Source organism: Schistocerca americana, chromosome X (assembly GCF_021461395.2).
Source record: "Schistocerca americana isolate TAMUIC-IGC-003095 chromosome X, iqSchAmer2.1, whole genome shotgun sequence".
NCBI lineage: Eukaryota > Metazoa > Arthropoda > Insecta > Orthoptera > Acrididae > Schistocerca > Schistocerca americana.
This window is the reverse complement of record NC_060130.1, coordinates 949,524,633-949,543,206: the sequence shown is the minus strand read 5'-3', so window position 1 is coordinate 949,543,206 and position 18,574 is coordinate 949,524,633. Positions and strand designations below refer to the sequence as shown.

The 18,574-nt window shown below is 44.6% G+C and overlaps 2 protein-coding genes across 4 annotated transcripts in view; one reads left to right on the top strand and one right to left on the bottom strand.

Annotated features, from left to right (window-relative positions):
- Window positions 1-16,611, bottom strand: part of LOC124556829 — a 111,067-nt gene extending 94,456 nt beyond the window's left edge. For 2 of the 3 annotated variants that reach the window (XR_006968703.1, XM_047130844.1), the window contains exon 1: window positions 16,480-16,611. Coding sequence is in view for 1 of the 3 variants with exons in the window: in XM_047130844.1 (XP_046986800.1) it covers window positions 16,480-16,579 (100 nt within the window). In the remaining 2 variants the exon portion in view is untranslated. Of the gene's footprint in view, window positions 1-16,127; window positions 16,243-16,479 lie in introns of those variants that run through there. The other variant, XR_006968704.1, reaches the window with a different exon arrangement.
- The window catches only part of LOC124556828, a 554,569-nt gene that overhangs the window by 281,333 nt on the left and 254,662 nt on the right, over window positions 1-18,574 (top strand). The window lies entirely within an intron of this gene.

Sequence of the window (18,574 nt, the reverse complement as noted above, 5' to 3'; positions counted from 1 at the left end):
CCTTGCCTGTCGCCCATGTCCGTGCACCAGCCACATCTGTTTCACATACTTTCGTTCCTTTACAAACTTTCCCTGCTACTGCTTCTTCCAGTGTGAAATTAACTATTCCAGGACGTGTTAGCTCTTAGAATCTCCCCACTTGGCTTTTAGTATCACTCTGTAGCATCACATTTCAATTCTTCCAGTTTTTTTTTATGTCCCGTTTTTGTTATTGTATCATACGATACGGAGATTTTGTGGTGCAGATACATATTCCTCAGTTATAAGCCCATATCTACATCTCACACACATACCCTGCAAACCAACTTGAAGTAAACAGCAGTGGATACTTATCACTGCACCATATGCTAGGATTTCTTTCCGTTCCAGTTGCGTATGGAGCGTAAGAAGAATGACCTCTTCAATGCCGCTATGCTTGCTGTAATTAATCCCATCTTGTGTTCACAGCCCTTACGTAACCGATGCGTAGGGGCTGAGAGATATCTATGGATTCTTTAGTTAAGACTGGTTCTCAAAACTTTTGTTTGTCTTCAAGGGTCTGCCAGTTGAGGTTTTTCAGCATCTCCGCGACGCTCTCCCGCCAGTCAAACTAACCCGTGACCATTCGTGCTGCCTTTCTTTTTAAACGTCAACATCTCCTATTAGTATAGGCCCCACACACTTGTGCGATATTCTGAGACTGTAGACCCTGTAGACAGACTGCGTTTTCTAGTACCACGCCAATGAACCTGCCTTGCCTATCAATGACACTATATGATCATTTCTTTTCATATCCGTATAAACTATTACGCCCAGGTATTTGTATGAGTTGAGTGGTTCTAGTTGTGAATCACTGATGGACTAGTCACAGGACACTACGTTTTTTCGTTTTGTCAAGTGCATAATTTTAGATTTCTGTACATTTAAAGCAAATTGTCAGTCTTGGTACAAATTTGAAATCTTATCAGATTTTGACCGAATATTTCTTCCACTTTTTTCAGACAGTAACTTAACACAGATGATAGCATCAGCTGCTAATAATCCAACATTACTACTAATATTGTCTGCCAAGTCATTAACACACATTTAATAACATACTGCCTCTAATGTAGTCATTGCTCCTACCATCTGGATCATCCTTATTTCCTAGATAACAGAGGTCTATCTCTCACTTTGTCTTCCCCTATTTCGACGTGCAGTTAGTCATTCTGACGACTTTCGTCTTTGATATATCCCCCTCCCCAAATCTTCATCTCCCCCCCCCCCCCCGCCGCCCCCTTCGGTTTTCTCATATAGTATACTGTAGACTAGTTGTCCATCTTTGAACTTTACCTACAGTTTCCCCAGGATTTCGATCTTCTGTACTGTCAAATGTTCTACGTCAACAGTTGCACAAAGATACCCTCCATTGTCATCGTATTAATTAACGTTACTAAGTGCAAACACAGAACTGCTTTTCTGAGCTTCGCCCAATATGTTTTTCGCTTTTCTTTCTATTGGTCGATTATGAACTATAGTCAGCAACTTATATGTGTTATGGTCATATTTACCGTCCTATAATTCTCAAATTTGTGGTTTCTTATCTTCTTTTTGTTGTCGCGGGGCTCCTCCAGCTGTTTCGGCATCTCGCACCTCTGTCCGCAAACGCCACTATTTCGCCATTCTTCCACATTCTTCTTCTCTCCGTCGCTTCTGTACATTCTTTAGCCACTCTTTCCGTGGTCTTCCTCTTTTTCTCCTTCTAGGAGGTTGCCATGAAAGCATTCACTTGGACCATCTGCGTTCTTAAATTCTTCTGATGTACCCTAACCATCCTAATTTTCTTACCTTATTGGCAAAAAAATAAAAATGCGTAACACTTTTTTTCCGATGGTATCGAGGTTTACCATGTTTTACAGATACGTTATCACGAAAAAATGCTGACTGTATTGATTATACTCTCGCTGATGCTCACAGCCTTATGGTCACTGAAACTGTCGTGTCGTGGTATGTGACAGGCATTGTCATCTGAGCCCTCACTCAGGCACAGACCTCCTGTTTCAACAGCGACTTCCTTCGTGAGCGCATCGCTCCGCAGAACACGACTGCTGTTGTGGTCACTGGAACTGATGAATTTGTAAGAAATACCGAAGACGTGTGCTAGATGGGCATTCTGCAGCCATTGTTGGTCGGTATTAGTGCAACACATTTCTCCAGAGTCAAGAGGTACAACAACTTACGAGAACAGACGTTTCTCATAAAATGTCTGCTACAAAGGGGAGCATTCTAAACAACATCCATCGGAGTAGCAGAATTATATGAGCTATGATTCTGTCCTGTCCGACACAAACTTTCTCTGTGACTTTTGACATTATACGGTGTTATCGTCGTATGTTACAAGGAAATCGCTTTTAGTCTACGCGGACATTATACATGCATTTATAATCCATTCATTTTCACATTGATTGCTGTGCTCCAGCAACATCAAAGAAGCACCCTTAAACATCTGATTGTTCTGTCGAATAGAGGCGCGGAAACATTGCAATAATGAAAGTCCTCAGAATATCAGTACACTGTATTAAATGCATCTGTGAAGCTTACAACGGCCATCTTGTTCTGTGTTCAACTGCCGGCCCCGGTGGTCTAGCGGTTCTAGGCGCTCAGTCCGGAACCGCGCGACTGCTACGGTCGCAGGTTCGAATCCTGCCTCGGGCATGGATGTATGTGATGTCCTTAGGTCAGTTAGGTTTAAGTAGTTCTAAGTTCTAGGGGACTGATGACCACAGATGTTAAGTCCCATAGTGCTTCTGTGTTCAACTGACCTGAGCCAGCCGCAGCTGCCCTGTTGGCAGGAAAAATTCGCAACGTGTGTGTATATCAAAGATACACATATAATCTACAAGCCATTTTACTGTGCCTGACGGAAGTTACTTTGTGTCGTTCAAAAAATGGCTCTGAGTACTATGGGACTGAACTGCTGTGGTCATCAGTCCCATAGAACGTAGAACTACTTAACCCTAACTAACCTAAGGACATCACACACATCCATGCCCGAGGCAGGATTCGAACCTGCGACCGTAGCGGTCGCGCGGTTCCAGACTGTAGCACTTAGAACCGCTCGGCCACTCCGGCCGGCCTTTGTGTCGTACTAGACACTTCCCCTCCTATTATTTTCACGCCCTAAGAGGGGAGAAAATGACTTCACTGTGTATCCTTATGTGCTGCAATCTTTCATTTTAGTCTTATGGTCCTTGCACGACATATGAGGTGGAGGCAGTAAAATCGTTACACAGTCTACCTGGAATAGATGTTCTATAAAGCTACCCAACAGGGCTTCAGGAGAATATTGTTGCCTTTGCACCAATGTTCCCAGACCATCTTTCGTATACTTTCATATGGATTGTACAGATCTGTTACGATCCTGTTTGTGTTGTCATACCTACGGTATAGGACAAAAAATGCTGGGGCAGTGCCCTAGATCAGGCCACACTGTAGTTATCGCCTTCTCTGCTACTTACTTTATGTGGCTGTACCGTTTCACATAGCTTCACAACGTTACAGCTATGTGTTTAATGGATGTGACAGGTTCCAGATGTTTATCGCTAATGCTATGTCGTGTTAGTTCCTATGTTTAAATGCATTTCTAGTATTTACTCACATTTTATGAGTACTGCCATTGACGACAGCAAGCGGTAATATAGTCTGGATCGTTTCTGCATTATGTTGTTATCATACTTTCCAGAAGACAAATGTATCGTCAACGAAACGGTGTTGACTATGTCTGTGAAATCATTTATGAAACACTGAAAACATTAGTGGTTCTTATTCCCACTTCCTCCACACACACACCCGATGTTACTTTCGTTTCTGCTGAATAATATCTCTCCTGTAATATGTTCTGTCTTTATCAGGCAGAAGCTGAAGTATTTTTCGGCATCGTTGGTAGGCACAAGCAAAAAAATTCGTTTCTCGAGATAAGTCCGTGTACCTACTAAGGAAAATCACAAGCTATTTTTTCTAAAATTTGCTTAAGAAATTTAGAGCATAAAGATCGTTGAGTATCCAGAAAGGTTACGCGAACACATCTACCAACGATTCCCATTCGAATTCCCCGTGGCGTTTTCTTACTAACCTGGTACATTTATTTCGCTCAGAATATAAATGTAGGGAGATTTTGCAGCGTCGCTAACGAACCTGTATACTCCAACACTGAGTTTAGAATGAGCGTCGATTTCTTTTACATAGCTTTTTCAATCTTTTTATTGAATATTGTTACTTGATTCTTCGGATCTACAGTTATTCTCACAACATCTACTTGTATTCTCTTTCTTAATCACATCAAATTCTCACATCTCCGACTAAAAATGGCTTCTCCTTTTTTCCTCGTCCAGCGTCTGATGACCTGAGGTCGGATGACAGAAACGATTTTTCTTTTGATTTTTTATTTTCTTTTTGGTGTTACGTGGCGACTGGCAGAATCGACGGTGGAGGCAGTGGCCACCGCTGGGGTCTCACTCGTGCTGGTAACAACCCTGCTATAAATATCTCCAGCGCACCGTCATCAGGCAGCAAACTTCTGGCCGAGCTATTTCACCGACCCATTTCTTCTCAAACTTATAATACTACAGAAATTGGTGTAATTTTTAGTCGCATTGGCAAGTTGAGAAGGACTGGGTAGACATTACTGCCGCTGTTCACACTCGTCGGCAATCATAGAAGGTAATAACGGATGGCCACTCCTATCGCTGTTTTTCTTACGCACGGCTTTCTCCTTTCTTCGGGCGAGCACAGAATGCATGCTACGCTATTATCACACCATACTACTAATGTTTACGCCACTAGGACGTACTGAACTCACAGGACCCAACCGATTCCGCGTGTCAGTCCTTCATAGACCGTTCCGCAGGAAGCAATAAAGGAGAATTGCCGGTCAGAAAGATGGGGAGAGTGCCACAAATGTACGTGAAAGGCGGGAGTTGTGTAAAAGCGGGTTTGCTTCCATGCCCTTCTGCCTCAACTGTTCCACTGTGCACAAGAACAGACAATATGAGCTAGAATGGGCGTTACGAGCAGAATATAAGAATACGGTACCTAGAAAGATGTTTTTAGATTGTAAATTTACTAAAAAGGCTAGTGTTCTTCTTTCCATTTCGATCCTCTGTGGTGCACGTTAATCATGTCACTGTCACAATTTGCAAAAATCTCCTCTGTCCATGCCGTTCTGGTCCTGGGTCTAATTCTGTCCTAATAATCTGTGACAGCCTCGATTTTCTATTTGAAAATTACCCTGTTGTAAATTTCTGTCTCGTATTCCCATTTCTTCCAAATCCTGTTGTATCTCCTGAATCAAGCGAACTTTGATTTTTCGCTTACGAGAAACTTTAGTACCTGAAGTTCGATTCCCTCCATTTCCATTCCATTGATGTGTGCGAAGATGCAGTCTCCCTTTTTTTAATGATATCCAACGAAGATCCTTTCCTCTCGGCTATACAGTTCTCGGTTCGCCTGTCACCTATATGGACCGTCTCCTGTTCTTCGAGGTCCCAATGTCTTCCTAAGAATTTACATGTTCCGTCCTCCTAAGTAATCATGTTCTTACAAGACTCTGACTTCTTGCTATGTACGAGGCATCAGGTCGGACCACTGACAGTCAACAAGTTCAAGGTAACCGCCACCTGCTTAACTAATTGTTTTATAGACAGCGAACGTAGGAAAGATGCGATAAATATGGCGATTAAGGATAATTAATGGGTAAAATTCTCTCTATTTTCTTGTCACTTTAGGTTTAAATGATATCTCAAGCTTTCGTCGATCGCCTTCGTCCTCAAGATTTTTGTCCAACGAACATAATACATAGTCGCTTGTAAGGCGGAGTGCGCTCGTGAAAGCTGCGATCCTCAGATGGCTCTTTGTATTTCTGGATCTCTTATCACTTCTCTCACTTCTGGCAAATCATTTGTATTTGTTCAAAATGTCATATTTTTCCATGATTCGTAGTCCACGTTAAACTGTGACTGACTGGGTGAGGCAGTTCAAAGGTCGGAGGATGACGAAGACTCGCCGGCTCCAGTAGGACGTTGAAGCGATCAGGACTGTGGGCAGCCTAAGTTCTGAGAGACAGAGTTCAGTAACCGCTGATTTGTTCGTGTCTCGATATGCATGCCCATTAATTGTCACCTGCGTGGCGTCACGAACCAATGCTACGCAAAGATTGCCAGCACAGCGTCAGTTTAAGTACCAGCAAAGCCGCATCTTCTGACAGTGCCGACGGGGAAGACTGGAGGCATTATTAACAGTCAACGAGATGAGAAAAACGAGGTCATTTTATCGAAACATATCGTCGCGAGAAACTACGTTGTGGAGGATAATTAATTATACGTCGATCTGATGCAGACTGTATTTTTTCCAGCCAGGGTGCGGGAGAACAGTAGCACAGCCATAGACAACATTTTTATTAATTCTTCTTTTCTAGATGGACATTCTGTTAGTAAAAGGGTGAACGGCCTTTCAGACTATCATGCACAAATTTTAACAGCGAAAGATTTTTGTGCTGAAGCAAATGCTGTATATAATTACAAACAATGTCAAACTACTCAGAAAAACCAATCCAACGGCAATAGAGACTTTTTTAAACCTCTTTAAGGAACAAGAGTGGCAGGATGTTTATAGCGCCGGTGACATAGATGACAAATATAATGCTTTCCTTAACATACTTCTCATGCTCTTTGAACGTTGCATACCATTAGAACTGTCTAAACAGGGTATTAGCAGTAAAAGGCAGCCTAGGTGTCTGAATAGTCGGTTAAGAATATCATGTAGAACAAAGTGGGAATTATATCAAAATGCTAGCAGTAGTCACAATCGAACTGCAGTAGCCCATTACAAATAGAAGTAGTGTAAGGTGCTTAATAATGTTATTAGGAAGGCAACGAGCTAATTCACAGGATAAAATTAAAACCATACGGTCAGTTGTGCAGGAAGTGTCTGGTCAGCAGCTCAAGGTGAAGGACATAAAGTCAGTATAAGAAAAGAGTTCGTCCGCAGCTCGTGGTCGTGCGGTAGCGTTCTCGCTTCCCACGCCCGGGTTCCCGGGTTCGATTCCCGGCGGGGTCAGGGATTTTCTCTGCCTCGTGATGACTGGGTGTTGTGTGCTGTCCTTCGGTTAGTTAGGTTTAAGTAGTTGTAAGTTCTTGGGGACTGATGACCGTAGATGTTAAGTCCCATAGTGCTCAGAGCCATTTGAACCATTTTTGAAGAAAAGAGTTTCTGTTTCCGATAAGTCAGATAAATGTACATTATTTAACAATCACTTGCTGAACTTTGCCGTTGAATTAAATAAAAACTTAGTTTCTACAGGAAATCATATAACTCTTTTGGAAAATGCCTTTCCGAGACTGATATTTGAAATACTTCTCTGTGATACTGACAAGGGAGAGACTGAGTCAGTAATTAAATCACTGAAGACCAAGGAATCTCATGGATATGATGGGGTATCTAGCGTAATATCAAAGTACTGTGCTGCACATGTTAGCCTAGTACTTAGCCATATTTGTAATTTTTCCTCTAGGAATGGTCAGTTTCCTGAACGATTAAAGTACTCAGTAGTAAAACAGCTGTATAAAAAGGGAGAAAGGGATAATGGAGACAATTTAAGACCTATTGTTATGCCATCAGTGTTTGCTAAAGTTACTGATAAGGCTATGTGTGTAAGGGCAATTGATCATTTTATATCACATAATTTGCTATCAAATGTAATGTTTGGTTTTAGAAGTGGTTTAACAACCGAAAATGCTATATTTTCCTCTCTGTGAGGTACTGGCTGGATTAAACGAAAGGTTTCGAATGCTAGCCTTTTTTTTTTATTTAACTAAGGCGTTTGGTGGTGTTGACCACAAAACATTGCTCCAGAAATTGGAGCATTATGTAATAGCTCAAAACTGGTTCACCTCTTACTTTAAGAACAGACAGCTAAAAGTAATTCTCCACAGTATTGACAATGACAGTGATGTGGGGGCCAAGTGGGGCACAGTTAAAAGGGGGTGGGGGGGTTGGGGGGGGGCAGAGATCGGTGCTGGGGCCACTCCTCTTCCTTATTTATATAAACGATATGCCCTTTAGTGTTGCACGTGATTGACGATGTTGTTTTCAGCGTTGGCACTGTTTCAAATAGTGCAGTTCAAGACATAAGTTCACGGCTTGTAGAAAATAAACTAACGCTAAATCACAGTAAGACTCAGTTTTTACGGTTTCTCACACACAGGTCAACAAAACCTGACATTCTAATTACACAGAATGGGCATATGATTAGTGAGACTAAACAGTTCAAAATTTTAGCTGTTCAGATAAATAGTAAACTGTCATGGAAAGCCCATGTTCAGGGTTTCATTCAAAGACTTAATGCTACCATTTTTACTATTAGAACAGTATCTGATAAGTGATAGCTCGACACGAAAAGTAGTCTACTTTGCTCTTATTTTCATTCGCTTATGAGGAATGGTATTATGTATTGGGGTGACTTTTCCCGTCCTCAAACGGTATTTTTGCCTCAGAGACAGGCGGTTCGGGCAATATTTGATGTTAGTTCGCGAACCTCTTGTCCACCCCTGTTCATTAGTCTGGATATTCTGACATTGGCCCCTCAGTATATGTATTCTTTACTGTCGTTTGCCGGCCGGAGTGGCCGAGCGATTCTAGGCGCTACAGTCTGGAACCGTGCGACCGTTACGGTCGCTGGTTCGAATCCTGTCTCGGACATAGATGCGTGTGATGTCGTTAGGTTAGTTAGGTTTAAGTAGTTCTAATTTCTAGGGGACTGATGACCTCAGAAGTTGAGTCCCATAGTGCTCAGAGCCATTTCCATTTTCCAATCTGCATTTGTACCGCAGTGCCTTGACTGTAGTACAGAAAGGCGTGCACTATTCTGCCGCATCCATTTTCAATAAGCAACCACAAAACTTCAAAAATCTTAGCAGTGATCCACGCCCTTTCAAATCTAAACTGAAGAGTTTCTTCATGGGTCACTCCTTCTATTCTGTCGACGAGTTCCTTGGAAAATTAAGCTGATATCTGTGTTATATTGTTGATTGCGTTAACATAAACTTATAGCTTGACGTCTTTTTAGGATTCATAAACTTTTTATCAGTTTTCACTTGTTGTTATAATTTCATGTACTGACACGTTCCACGATCATGTGGAAACACTCCTCAACTTGGTCCAACGCCACTAGTCGCGTAAAATAAAATAAAAATCATTATATTGACCAAAATACGCTTCGAAATGGGTGAAAAGCTATACTAGTTGTAAAGAAGTGAGACGTGAGATGAGACGCCAGTGACGAGAGAAAATGCGAAAGCACAAAGAGCGTCTGGCCGGCGGCTGCGACCGGAACCGGTTCGCGGGCAGCAGGCACTGCGTTGCCCTGCTTATCAGAATAAGCTTCTGCGGCAAGACTAGCGCCAGTCTGGCCAACCTAAGAGCCAACACACCAAAGCTCTGTGCTCGCATTCTAGGATACTAGATGTAGATGTGAACACATCGGACGAAAAATTAGTTAACCCCAGGAGACGGGAGGCAAACACTGAGTAACACCGCCGCGAGAATGGCCTCAATTATGCGAGGAAAAGAGCCCACAAGTTTCTTCAGGTGCGTCATATCCATTTGAAGCCAATCGTTGATGTTCAAATGCCATAAGAGAGAGATACCAAACTGCGTGGTTCGGGTGAGTATACAAAGAAGGGCACCATGAATGGTCACAGATTTCTGTAACCAATGAGAGAGCGTCACGTAGATAGTGTAAAACCTGAAGTGGCCGACGCCTGAAAATAGAGGCAAGCTATCCCGTGAAAGGCCACTTACGAAGTATCAAAAACCAACAATAAGTGAGGAAACTAGGAATACAGTGCAACCTTCGCCGTATCGCGAAGACAATGCTAGCCTAATAACAGCGACACAGAGGCGTTTAAGTAATTACACTACTGGCCATTACAATTCCTACACCAAGAAGAAATGCAGATCATAAACGGGTATTCATTGGACAAATATATTATACTAGAACTGACATGAGATTACATTTTCACGCAATTTGGGTGCATAGATCCTGAGAAATCAGTACCCAGAACAACCACCTCTGGCCGTAATAACGGCCTTGATACGCCTGGGCATTGAGTCAAACAGAGCTTGGATGGTGTGTACAGGTACAGCTGCCCATGCAGCTTCAACACGATACCACAAGTCATTAAGAGTAGTGACTGGCGTATTGTGACGAGCCAGTTGTTCGGCCACCATTGACCAGAACTTTTCAATTGGTGAGAGATCTGGAGAATGTGCTGGCCAGGGCAGCAGTCGAACATTTTCTGTATCCAGAAAGGCCCGTACAGGACCTGCAACATGCGGTCGTGTATTATCCTGCTAAAATGTAGGGCTTCGCAGGGATCGAATGAAGGGTAGAGCCACGGGTCGTAACACATCTGAAATGTAATGTCCACTGTTCAAAGTGCCGTCAATGCGAACAAGGGGTGACCGAGACGTGTAACCAATGGCACCCCCGTACCATCACGCCGGGTGATACGCCAGTATGGCGATGACGAATACACGCTTCCAATGTGCGTTCACCGCGATGTCGCCAATCACGGATGCGACCATCTTGATGCTGTAAACAGAATCGGGATTCATCCGAAAAAATGACGTTTTGCCATTCGTGTACCCAGGTTCGTCGTTGAGCACACCACCGCAGGCGCTCCTGTCTGTGATGCAGCGTCAAGGGTAACCGCAGCCGCGGACTCCGAGCTGATAGTCGATGCTGCTGCAAAAGTCGTCGAACTGTTCGTGCAGATGGTTGTTGTCTTGCAAACGTCCCCATCTGTTGACTCAGGGATCGAGACGTGACTGCACGATCCGTTACAGCCATGCGGATAAGATGCCTGTCATCTCGACTGCTAGTGATACGAGGCCGTTGGGATCCAGCACGGCGTTTCGTATCACCCTCCTGAACCCACCGATTCCATATTCTGCTAACAGTCATTGGATCTCGATCAACGCGAGCAGGAATGTCGCGATACGATAAACCGCAATCGCGTTAGGCTACAATCCGACCTTTATCAGAGTCGGAAACGTGGTGGTACGCATTTCTCCTCCTTACACGAGGCATCACAACAACGTTTGACGAGGCAACGCCGGTGAATTGCTGTTTGTGTATGAGAAATCGGTTGGAAACTTCTCTCATGTCAGCACGTTGTAGGTGTCGCCACCGGCGCCAACCTTGTGTGAATGCCCTGAAAAGCTAATCATTTGCTTATCACAGCATCTTCTTCCTGTCGGTTAAATTTCGCGTCTGTAGCACGTCATCTTCGTGGTGTAGCAATTTTAATGGCCAATAGTGTATTTCTTCTCGCACTCTATGGGAAGTACCTCCTGTCACGCATTTCACAGTGGTTTTCAGCGTAAGGAAACAGACACATATGCAGGTTTTTATTGCTACACTTCATCTGCTGTTCCAAATAGTCCGACATATTTTCTGTGGGATTAACGTCGGGTGATTTAGCGGGTCAGTCGAGGTGCGAGAGCATCTCTGAGGGTTCGTCTAACAGGGAACGTATGCGAGCAGTATTGTCAAACCGCTGTTGTAATCCTGGAAGACGGGAGAGCCCTCAGCGTACTCGTGGTGGAGAAGGAGAATAAAGAGCTACCCTGGGTCACCGAGAAGGCTGAAATGAACATCCTGGTTCATGTTCGCGATAAGCTAAATGAGCGGGTCCATGTCAGGGTACGAAAAAGACCTCGTTAACATCACCGAACCATCTCCGTCCTGAACAACACCCTCTACGTACTGTTAGTATATCGTCTGACTTCATCGTCGGTCCACTGGACACTTTGCATCGCTTCAAAATAGGTAAAATCGCGACTCGTGGTACGTACTACGCCCCTGCAGTCAGCTACTGTGCAGTTTCTGTATTGTTTTTGCAGATCTAAGCGCCGCTGTGAGCGGTGGTACTTTACGAGATGCGTGGCTCCATATGTCCGTTGCATTCACTGAGAGCCGTAATTCTTGTCGGGTTTCATGTCGACTTTCATCGATAAGGCATGACGCACATCTCCGGCTCTTGTCGGTTAAGGTCTTTTTGTGACCAATATTCTTACGCCGTGTTATATAGTGCACCATTCCTTTTGGACAAGTTGGATAGCTCGCGTTTATACACCAACAAATCGGCAAGTTCATTAACGATGTGGTCATGGGCACGTCCAGACACGGTACCGTTTCTGTGCTATCCTCCTACGTCTCCACGTCTGCGCTGATTCCATACAACCGCCTGGCAGATGCATTCCAGCTAACTGGCTGCCATGACTTCGGTCAGCAGATGCGGGTCACATCGCTGCCTGGTACTAGTTCTATACTACTCCAGAGGGAGCAGTAGCTCTATTGAGAAGATGGTTATACTGTTTCCTCCGATGAGCTTGGATGTACACGTACGGGCCGTAGTGCTACAGGGGTTAAGATTGTAATGCTCATCCTTCCATCGTTATTAATATTTCTATAGCTTCCCTGAATCTCGTTACACGAATGTCTGTACGGTTCTGACAAGAAGGACGAGGCAGTTTCCTTCTCTACACTTCTCTACTTTGTAACCTCTATCCATCTTTGCTGTCCACTATTACGATTTCCTTGTAGTTCGAGCTCTTCATTTCATTCATTTCCACGATAACGCAATGTGGCGCAGTGGTAAGACAGTGGACTCGTATTCATGAGGAAGATGATTTAAACCCCCGTCTGGCCATTCAGATACACTGTCGGAGAAATATGCAACACGCCCAAGAACAAGGACGTTTTATTGACGAGTGATGTGACAGGTAGCTCATTATAGTAGGAGTATATGGTACCACATCGGACGAAGTTAGACACACATGTCACAGTTAAGGTTGCTCAGATACTGGCATCGACTCAGTGCACCCCAGTCTGGCAGCAACGCAGGCATGCATTCTCACAAGCAAACTATCGTAAAGGTGCCCCCATGGTATCCTGCGATAGACTGTCCCAAGCATCATGCACCTTTTGTTGCAATTCGGCAATGATTCTTGCAGGCTCTGGCGGGCTAAGTTTCTCTTTACTATGACCAACACGTGTTCAATTGGCAAGAAATTTGGTGATCTTGCTGGCCAGGACAGTTGTTGTACACCACGAAGAGCATGTTACGTAGGAGCAGTCGTATGTGGACGTGCAATGTTGTGCTAAATAACACATCATCTTCCTGTCGAAGGAATGACAGTAGGATGAAGATAATAACCTGTACAACATAGTGGGCACCGGTTACCGTACCCTACAGAAACACTATATGTGCTGCGAGTTGTAACTGGTGGCCTGGGGAGGAACCTGTCTCGTTTGGGCGAATACACTCTAGAATAGCCCGCCCGTCGAGTCTACGCCGTACCGATGTAGATCCATCACTAGCAAACAGACACGATCTACTCTCGTTCAAATGTTTAAATGTGTGTGAAATCTTACGGGACCTAACTGCTAGGGTCATCAGTCCCTAAGCGTACTCACTACATGACTTAAATTATCCTAAGGACAAACACACACAGCCACGCCCGAGGGAGGACTCGAACCTCCGCCGGGACCAGCCGCACAGTTCATGACTGCAGCGCCTGAGACCGCTCGGCTAGTCCCGCGCGGCTCTGCTCTCGTCACTGAAGACAACAGAGTGCCATTTCACTCTCCAGTCGATCCTTTCACGACAGCTGAGTAATCGCGCTTGGCGGTGGGATAGTGCCAGTTGTAGCCTGGCTGCAAGCAGGCGCTTCCAGTGGTCCTTGGTGACACATCAGGTGCACATTTGTGCCCAGATTTCTTCCCTGGATGATTTTCTCTTGGACACTGCTGCTGACGCACCTGTACTACATGGACGTCCATAACCTGGTCTACGAACGTGGGAATGTTCCACAGACCACAGTTGAAAGCACCGAAACACCACCGATACATTTTTCTCAGAATGTGCAGCAATTGTTTGATATGTTCATCCAGCTTCCCTCAGACCCATTATGCGACCCTGTTCAAATGCTTCAAGTTGTTCAGCAGGAGTACGTACTCTTTGGTGGGGCGTCGTTGTCCCCTAAAATTAAGGTAGCAAATGTTGTTCAACTCTGACCACAGCACAATTACTGCCTGAAGAGTCAAAACAGACGTCGCACAGAAAGCATTCCCCTTATCAGCGATGACCGTGACATATGGATCACAAACACTTCACCCCTCAGTATGCACATATTATACTCAGGTGCCACTGAACACAGCTCTTGACAGTGTTTCTGGTTTTCCCTTCAATGTATAAGTTTTTGTGGTTTCCCTAAGTCGCTTGAAGCAAACATGAGAATATTTTCTTCGAAAAGGATATCGGCGACTTTTTTCTCTACTCTTACCCCTTCCGGGCTACAACTCTGTCTCCAGTGCTCCTAATCTTCCTTCCTTCCTCATAACAACGAATGGGGAGAGACTCAGTTTCCATATCTCAATCGTGATAGTGTCACTTCTGATAGCCAAACACTACAGCAATAATATTTCATTAACATTGCTCTCGTTTTTAATGTTTATGTGTTCACTTTTAAATACGCTGCGCCGGCCGATGTGGCCGAGCGGTTCTAGGCGCTACAATCTGGAACCGCGCGACCGTTACGGTCGCAGGTTCGAATCCTGCCTCGGACATGGATGTGTGTGATGTCCATAGGTTAGTTAGGTTTAAGTAGTTCTAAGTTCTAGGGAACTGATGTTAAGTCCCATAGTCCTCAGAACCATTTGAACCATTTTTTTATTATTTCTAATATTTGCTCAGTTTTTCACAAGGTTTTTTTGAAGTATGGCGGTGCGCAGTTAGAAAGTGTTGTCTAACACACGGGTCCTTTATCGTAGGGATCAGCTGCAGACACGTCAGAGATGGCATTGTTCTTGGGAACGGAATTTTATAGTGCTCCTCCAGTGTAAGGCAAAGCGTGTATCTGTTTGTGCCTGCAGCGTACGAGAAGAATTTCCCGCAACACAGTAACGCAAAAATGGCCCTGAGCACTATGCGACTTAACTTCTGAGGTCATCAGGCGCCTAGAACTTAGAACTATTTAAACCTAACTAACCTAAGGACAGCACACACATCCATGCCCGAGGCAGGATTCGAACCTGCGACTGTAGCGGTCGCTCGGTTCCAGACTGTAGCGCCTAGAACCGCACGGCCACTCCAGCCGGTCACACAGTAACGCAAGCTGTACAGAAATAGTCGTATTTCCTTCTTTTCATTGCGTATTATTTTATCTTTTTCCGATAATACACGCAGAAATTAACGGCTTATGTAGCAGTGTCGTTGTGATAACCTCCAAAACTCAGCACCTGCATCACCGATGAAGCTCTCCGCCACAAAGCTGTTATTCGCACTGTTTTTGAATCCAGTGTCCGAAGCGAGGTTTTGTTTACTGGAACGAGCGAATGGCTGGCACGCGCTTGGGGCAGGTCGTGGCCGTCAGCTGCCGCCTTTATCGGGCATTGGCTTGGCTTTTATCTACCACACACTTGCCTGATAACACAGCGAATTACTTTCTCTGCGGAAGAGGCACTCATTCAGACGTACGCAAAAAAAGGAGATCGTAACTTCTCCTGTATCTCTAACTGGCGGAAGTTTATTATAATTCGACCCTTCGTAATTTCATAAAAACAAAATGTCTTTCGTTTCTAGCAGACAGTGCCTGTAACAGTAGACGACTGTACTGCATACTTTTACGATTAACATAGAACAGAGATGCAATCTATTGTTAACGAACGACACGGTTCTACGTTCACTTCCAATCAATAAGCTGAATGACTACCTTTTTCCTCTATTACCTCGCATACTGTCCAGTAAACCAGCGATGGCTGACAAGACGAAGAGATCGCGGTAGGGAAACGAACTAGATCCAATCAGTTTGGAGATGAACTCTTCCGATACACTGTTTACGCGGGGATCTTAACTGCGAATACTGAGTCAGTGTGAAACAATCGTCGCACCCGTTAACGCAGGGATGAACTGTGCCTTCGTCCCGCTTTTGCTGTGAAAGTCGATTATCAGGCGAGGCTCCCACGTTTTGCATTCGTATTATGGCGGCGCTCCAATACAATCAGCTTACTAGGCTGGCCAGCGAGTAGCTTTCTCGAGGTTACTGACCTGAAATCAGGCAAGTCCCGCGCACACCGACACACGCACGCGGAGACACAGCCAGCCGCGACCTATCGCAATGTTGAGGCAGGACTCCTCGGCGCGCCAGCTATCTCGTTAATTCACACAGTCTGCGAGGGAAAAAATAACAGGAGCCAAAAAAGGATAAGCGAGATGCTGCGGCGTCACGTGACGTAGGCAGCTCTCGCCGAGCCGCTCCCCCTCCCACTTCCCCACCCCGGCTGCCGTCTCCCACCTCCCTCCCCGCCCCTCCCTCCCCTCCGCCGCCCCTACACAGGGTTAAGGAACATACACAAGGTCACCGCATGTTTGAAAGGCGTTTCAAAAAGAGTGCACCTACCGGTGTCGAGTGCACTTTTCTGCAAGCGCCGGTCCGAGGCTCGCGGGTTCGTGGCCCGCCGTGGAGCCGCTGCGCCGTCACGTCGCGGTAAGTGTCGCATCTGTCAGTGGCCCGCTCAGCTCCCGACCTGCCTCAAGCTGCCCGCCGCCCAAACGTTCCACAACCCGCTGCGGCTGCGGCTGCGGCTGCGAACCGCTCTTTTTTTTTTTAGACTTTTTCGCCTCCGGCGCTGCGCCGCGACTTGCCGCGCGGCTGCCAAAAGCCCACTGCTATTTTTAAGAATTGTAAATTCGGGACGATTTACGACTATCGGGGTAGAAGGCGCAGGCGCGTGTGTGATTTGTGTTCGATGATGTGAGTGTTTCGGGAAGCCCGCGTCTCCTCTGGCTCGCGACTATTTTTACTGGTGTACCACTCTCTGTGCCAAATCGCCTCATCGTGCCCTCGCTGCTCACTCTTAATCCGGAATTCTGTGTTCTTTTCGTTCACTTCGAGACAAAGATACCTTTCTCTACAATCCAAACGTCATTAGCATCACTAAAGTTGAAAGAAGTGAAGTGAAATTAACTTACTATTGTCTTTTTCAGATACAAATCGATTCCACAATACGCGATTCTTGTCTTTTATAGAAACAAATACCATCACAGCTATCATTACAACTGTCTGAAGATTCATTAATCAACGAAAAGTATTCGCCCAACGAATAACGAAACATGATACAAAATTTATCTCGAGCAAAGATATAAAATGAAATAATACTACTTGGAAAAATGTACGTACATTCCAGTCGTTCTTGTTTCAGGCATGTAGTACGCTGCATACAGACCTGTAGATTAGATGACGGATTTCTGTCAACAAGGCACTGGACTAAACGGTTTAGCCATAGTTACGTCCAGCCTTCCCTTAGTGTTCCAGGATATCGTCTATTTAACACTGTTTCAAAGAACAGTTACTGCGAGCGAGTTTTTCTTTAAGGCAACAGAACAAAAGTTCTACCAATACCACACGCAGTTAGTTACACTCCGTTTTTTCTAAGTAATTATTAATTTTCTCTTACCATGCATCTCATTAATTCCCTTAAATATACTCCTAAATCTTTTTATCGAACAGTTTTAAAAATACGTAGTTATAGTACTTATAGATATTAGTGCACCTCTGAATATTTCACATAGCGAGTGAAATCTCAAGTAAAACGTGGATATTGTGTAACAGATAAGGTGTAGGGAAGAAGGCTTTTGCTAGGCGTGATCGTGTTTGTTGTGATATGCTTTCACATTACACTAGCCTCACTGCCCCGTCTAACCAGTTATGCAATGGCGCTACAGCTTAATGTTAAATACTATCCAAGGCGTAGCGAGAAGTATTGGACAGGTGCAAGTGACGTTTATTTATAAAAACAATCTTAAAAACGACAGAGAATTGAAGCTATAACTTTTAAATTAGTGTTCTGTACTTATCCACCTTATTTTTGTTTTATTATGACGATTCATTACGTATCCTTCAGAACGTTGTTGCAATGGTGTGTAAGGGCGTTTCGTCTCATGGATACATGTCCTATATGGAATAAATATCGAGCATCATGGACGTGCAGTTGGACTTAGTGAGTAGGAAACACTTATGTAAATTGCTATGAGTGTCTTATTTTATGATTTTGTGGTGAAATTGTTGAAAGAGTAATAGCAGTAGGCACATCGAATTGGTTCCTAGTTTCTACCGAGCGAGTCCAGTGGTTAGCACACTGGACTCGCATTTGGGAGGACGACGGTTCAATCCTGATTTAGGTTTTCCGTGATTTCCCTAAATCGCTTCAGGCAAATGCCGGGGTGGTTCATTTGAAAGGGTACGGCAGACGTCCCTCCCTAATCCAATGAGACCGATGACCTCGCTGGTCTCTACCACCAAATCAACCCCCCCCCCCCCAACTTACCTTGTTTCTTTGATGAATGTCACCCTGGTATCCTATTTTCTCTTCCCGAAAATTCACGTGATGTGTTTTCGTAACGTATATGTTACTGTGATACATTTCGCTCTGAACGACTCTGTTATTGTCATTTCGGCTGCGCTGTACTTGACGATGTAAAATAAGCTTAAAGCT